Here is a 6,000-nt window from a genome sequence, read left to right as displayed (position 1 = left end):
AAGACAAAGTGTGGGGGACACACTGCAGGACACCCTACATTTTTCACTTCTTTCTCAGGTCCTCAGTCCATGTAGGAAATCATTAAAAACACACCAGCAATAGTCCATTGTGGAATTATATCTGGTAATGGCAGCTCACAAATTTTCAGTGAGTTACTATACTTACTAATATTTATACATGAAGCACTTCATTAAATCTGCTCCTGTTGATGACCATTGACGTTTTGGCTTCGGGCTGTTTGCAACCATAAGCAATTTATTTTGGAAGTCTGGATTTTCACAGTTAGCTTAACCATGTCCCATAGATATGGATGGGAACTTTAGGATGAGGAAAGAGTTGGATAAATACCCTTCCTCTCCCGACTTCGGAGGGAACTAGGTGTGGAATGGAGTGCCATTCTTTCCACAAACCCCTGGCTGATGCCAGTCAGTTAACTACCCAGCATCGGTGCTCCTCAAACCTGCACGCTGTTGTTGCTGTTATCAGTGTGTCTTGCAGGAATGCTGGGCCGGGTCCTGCTCCTGTTCCCTGGTCCGTGAACCCAGAAGGAGTGGTTTGTCTTACTGGACACTCAGTGACGAAGAGGGTAATCTATTCTGGAGACTGGTGTCAGAGAACTGATGGGGTGGAGGACATTTGTCCCCAAACGGCCCCTCAGCATCTAAGAAAACAGCATTGAAGAAAAAAGCAGAGCTGGACTGGACGGTGGTGACGTAGGCCTTGAATCATAGTGCTAGAGGCAGGTGGATCTCTGCCTGGCCTGCAGAGTGCGTTCTAGGACTACTACCACAGAAACTCTGTCTAGAAACACCAGAGAGAGGGGGGATGGTTGCTCCCATACCCCTCAGTCTTCTCTTGCTGAGGTGGTTGAAAAGTGTCCGCCATATACCTACAGGTCAGGGAGTTCTCATCTCCCAAGACAGAGACACAAAATCAGAACAACCCAGATTGCTAAATCCCCCACACCAGCTTCTATTAACTAGCACCCTCTTCAGTCACCATTTTCTACAATTATACACAATTTCTTCCAACTTGACCGAAAACACACAGGTTTGTGTGTGTAGCTTTTAGGCCTTTATTTCCTTTCTAAGACTCCAGGTTTACGTTAAATAAGTTAGTATCTTTTCATGTCAATTTGTCTCATGTTATAAAGTCTTCGGCCATGAACCTAGCAGGAGGCAAGGGGAAGATGAACATGCACACAACACACACACACACTGCATGATACACAACGGCCTGGAGAAAAGGCTTGGTCTTACAGCTTTGGAGACTTTAACGCCCATCACACAGTGAAGACCTCCGTGAAGACGAAAAGTGGATTCCCTTCAGGATGACCTTCTACGGCTAACACATAGTGGCACTTCTAGAAGCTTCCCTAAATCTGCATTTCCTCACAGTGAGGTACTCCACGTGGTGTGTGACTCTTGTTCACCCTCCTTGCCTTCACCCTTTCTGTTACGGTGCCTCACAGCCACACCTTGCAGAGGCTTCGAGCACAGGGCATTTGATAGGTGCAGGTTTTCCAAATGGTATTTTGGTAAGCGCCCTCACTGAAGAGGTGTGCCCCCACAGGTAGGGGAGGAAGCTACCTAGTTTCAGGACAGGGGTGCGGAGAATCTGAACATTGAGCCTATTGGGGTCTACTGAAAATCACGACCGCAATTAACTGCAATTTTGTGAGACTCAGTTCTTTCCAAGGAGACATCTAACAACTGAGGCAGGGCAAGCGTCAGTTCTGGGCTCTTACGTGTTGTGTTGAGGACTCAAGCGGTTTTCATCTTCCCACGCTGTCCCGGGCTGGGTGCCCAGAAAGGAAACCCAGGCACCCCATTCCAGGCCTCTGTTTCCCCGCACCCTATCCCTTCACAGCTCGTGTTCTACAGGACTGGAGATTTCCAAAGCCAGACTCGATCCCTCCCCAGTTCAGATCCTTCTGCTGCTTTGGGTGGAAGGCTCTTCTCCACCTTAAAAGGCAGGAGCCGAGAAAGTTAGAAAGTTGCATTTAAACTTTAGGAGCTGCGTCACGGCAGTCTCCAGGAGAAAGCTCCGCCGAGCCGGACAAATTCTTTGCAACTTGGAGGCGCCCGGGCGTGGGGAGGAGGCGGCGCGCGGGGCGGGGGCGCACGGGGCCGGGGTGCAGGCGGGGACGCGGGGTGACGCGGCCCCGGGCCGCTGTGCACACAGGGGCTCTCTCGGCTTCAGGAAGAGTCCGGCTGCACTGGGCTGGGAGCCCGGCGGGACACAGACCGGGAGGCTGGCAGCCCGCGGGCGAGCCGCGCTGGGGGGCCGAGGCCGGGGTCGGGGCCGGGGGGCCCCGAGAGCTGCCACAGCGGGGTCCCGGGGCCGCGGAGGGGTCATGGCTGCCGGCGGCATCACCTCGCTTCCCGCACTGCCGGAGGACGGCGGCGCCGCCTTCCCACCGGGCCACTTCAAGGACCCCAAGCGTCTCTACTGCAAGAACGGCGGCTTCTTCCTGCGCATCCATCCCGACGGCCGCGTGGACGGCGTCCGCGAGAAGAGCGATCCACACGGTGAGTCGCCACCTCCTCCAACCCGCGTGCATGGTCTAGACCACACTGCTAACTCGCCCACGGGGACCTTGGGACACTGAGACGCTGCTCCCCTCAGCCCCTAGGCGCTGAGGACCCAGGGGCACAGGAAGCAGCTTCATTCTTGTGTCCTCCTCAGGAATAGGGTCCCCGCCCTGAACCCCCTTCCCCTGCAACTCCAGGTGGGCTGGTCTTTCAGAGGCCACCTGTTGCAGCCCGGATGTCAGGATGCTTGAAACGCAGAGCCCCAGGGGTCGGGTCCGCGACTCTTGGGGGTTGGGGGTAGGCGTGTCTCAACCAGGGCTCTGGAGCACCTTGGCATCCTGCAGGATGCCATCCAAGGCAGGATGACATTTCTTCAGCTGAAAGCCCTGCCCTTCAACTCTTGACTTGGTGATCAGAGGAATGCGGCCCTTCCTCTCACAGCTATCACCCACCCAGTGTCTCCAAGTTATTCCAAAGAGGCAAGCTAAGGGAGCCAAAACAGACAAGAGCCTAGCAAACCAATCTGTGACTTTCTTGGTAAAGCACAGCAGACCTTGTTTCCGTGTGAAGTGCAGATCCCTTGATGGCACTGAAGTGCGGGTACCTACCTTGCAGGGGATTGAGGGTGAGATACAAATTACAGCTTGAGTTTTTGTAATAAAAATATAACCGATCATGGATATGGGTCAGGGAACAATACTATGCTAAATCAGTAGTCTCAACTTAAAGGGCTCCTAGACATCACCTGCAGTGTTTGCTGTCACAGATCGGACCCAACCTCCTGCATGAAACACCCGTATTTCTGAGTTTCTATTCTTAATGCTTGTCAGGGACCTACACCTGAACCTACACTAGTGAGAGAGAGCGGTGGTTAAAACATCTGCTTTAAGGGCTGAATTTGTTTTTAAGGGTTCAGATGGGGCCCGCTTTTTTTTTTTTTTTTTTTTTTTTTTTTTTTTTTTTTGTATGACTGACGGTGTTCCAGGGTCCTGAGGTCTTCCATCCAGGAGCTCTATCTTTAAGATGCACAGGGAATTCTAGTCACTATGTAAGAAGCATCAAGGCCAGAAGCCCCACAAACAAAAGGAGCTGCCTTGTGAATGCGACATACACATTGATATTTGCTGAGTATATTTAAAGCATAATAGGAAATTTAACTGACATAAAATACAAAAGCTGTACGTATTAATGAGATAGAGTGATTTTCAACACACTGTATGATGTTTAAACGGGTTTGAAAATACCTATCTCATTGCTTCCATTTTTAAAACCTTATCTGGGTGCTTTCTTCTTCTCTTAAACCGTGGCACAGTGTTTTCTGCTGTTACTACCGGTATCACTGCTGTGCCCTCACAGCAGAACATCTTGTCGCTACTTCTTGCTTCTTGAGTCCAGAGCACTAAGCGATTATGTGTCTATTATGTTTCGGGCCTGCTGTAATTTCGAAAACCTTATCAAGTGAAAAGACGTTTGAAAGCTATTCTATGAGCTAGCACCGTTTCTCTCTTCTACAGTAGAGCAGATGTTAAAAGATGTGTCGTTGTCTCTGAGCTGGTGTGTGTCCCGAGTGGTTCATTCTCTCCTGAAGCACACATTGTGTGAAGAGCTTGTTTCATGACTAGGGGCAGACTAGGGGCGGAGAAGTGTCTTCCAGTCTAGGTTCTGTTCGGAACTTTACCTGATGCTTTTGTTATGTGTGCTAATTTAGATGCAGAATCATATTTTCTTTGAAGCCTTTTGCCTTATAATAAGACAGGTGATTGGGCAATAATTCTGAATTGTATAATATATTGCCATCCTGTAAAAACAGTCGTGCATTCTTCCCAAATATCAAGTGGGCTTTAATTTTGTTGTTATTGTTGCTCTCCTCTTCTTCCTCCTCTTCTTCCTCCTCCTCCTCCTCTTCTTCTTGGTAGGGCCTCCCTATGTAGCCCAAGCTGGTTTCAAACTCATGATTCTCCTGCCTCAGCCTCCTGCCTTCTGAGTGCTTGGATTGGAGGTCATTTTTCACCATGAACAACTTAGTTTGTAATTTGACTTAAAATTTATTTTTCAGGTTTATTTTATTGTGTGTATGTGTTTTGCCTGCTTGTATGTCTGTGCAGCACCTGCACCCATTGCCTGTGGAGGTCAGAAAAGGGCGGTGGATTTCCTTGAACTGGAATTAGGATCATTGGGAGCCACCATCATGTGAGTGCTGGGATCTGAACCTCTTTGAGAGGAGCTAATGCTCTTAACTGCTGAGCCATCTCCCCTCCTCACTCCCCACCCCCAACCCCTGCCAATTTCATAGTTTATAACTGAGGGGTTCTCAAATGGAGTAATTTGGCAACTCCTAGAGACATTTGTAGACATCATAGCCTGGAAGGGCACTTCCCATATCTAATGAGGACACTCCTGGTGTTTAATAGGGTACATTCCTGGTGTTTAATGAGTAACATACCTGGGTATTTAGTGGGGGATCCTCCTGTGTGTTTAGTGGGGGTGTACTCCTAGGAGATACTCTTGGGTATTTAATGTGGGACACTCCTGGGCATTTCCTGGATGTTTATTGGCAGGTACTCCTGTGTGCTTAGTGAGGGTATACTCCTGGGGGTCTAGTGAGGGGCTTTCCTGAGCCTTTAATGGTGGGGACACTCCTGGGTGTATGGTGGGGTCACTCCTGGGTCTTCAGTGGGCAGGGGCCCGAAATGTTGGGCATCCTTCTGTACTCAGGGCGTGCACCCAACTAAATGGTTCTAGAACTGAGAAACTTCCTAACTTCATCATTAGCAAAGGCAGACAAAAAATTAGAAAGTCAGGAAAAGAATAACTAACTCATCCAGATCCTTGCTGACAACCAACTCGTCCGGAGGACATCTTTCTAACCAAAGCGCTGACCTAGATCACCTTTGTGTAGTCCTCAAGGTGTCCAGTTGACCCAAAACTATGTCACCCTCGATCTATTCCTTTCTGTTTAGATCTCTTCTAAGATGCAGAGGGCTCTGAAAGGTGGACACAGTCTGACGGTGCCTGTACAGGCTGGTATTGAGGTCAGTTTGGGAGAAGCTGGAGCCAGGACAGAGGGAGCCCATCTAAGATCAGGCTGTGGGCCAGTGATTCTCAGCCTCCCTAACACTGTGACCCTTTAGTACAGTTCCTCATGTTGTGGTGACCCCCAACCATAAAATTATTTTTATGGCTACTTCCAAACTGTAATTATGTTCCCCTTATGAATTATAACATAAATATTTTTGGAGATAGAGGTTTGCCACAGGGGTCACAACCCACAGGTTGAAAACTTTAGGCAGACCTGTAGGACATTTTCTTAATTAGTGATTGATGGCGGAGAGCCCAGCCCATTGTGGGTGGTGCCAACCCTGGGCTCATGGTCCTGGGTTCTATAAGAAAACAGTCTGAGCAAGCCATGAGGAGCAAGCTAGTTAGCAGCACCCTTCTACGGCTTCAGCATCCGCTTCTGCCCCA

The 6,000-nt window shown here is 49.4% G+C and overlaps 1 protein-coding gene across 1 annotated transcript in view; it reads left to right on the top strand.

The window, feature by feature from the left end:
- Nucleotides 1-2,154: 2,154 nt before the first annotated feature.
- The window catches only part of Fgf2 (fibroblast growth factor 2), a 54,260-nt gene continuing 50,414 nt past the window's right edge, over nt 2,155-6,000 (top strand). The window contains exon 1 of the mRNA XM_052180605.1: nt 2,155-2,532. Within this exon, the coding sequence (XP_052036565.1) occupies nt 2,358-2,532 (175 nt within the window). The 5' untranslated portion in view covers nt 2,155-2,357. The remainder of the gene's footprint in view (nt 2,533-6,000) is intronic.

Source organism: Apodemus sylvaticus, chromosome 4 (genome assembly GCF_947179515.1).
Source record: "Apodemus sylvaticus chromosome 4, mApoSyl1.1, whole genome shotgun sequence".
Classification (NCBI taxonomy): Eukaryota; Metazoa; Chordata; class Mammalia; order Rodentia; family Muridae; genus Apodemus; species Apodemus sylvaticus.
This window is presented reverse-complemented; position numbering and strand designations above follow the sequence as displayed.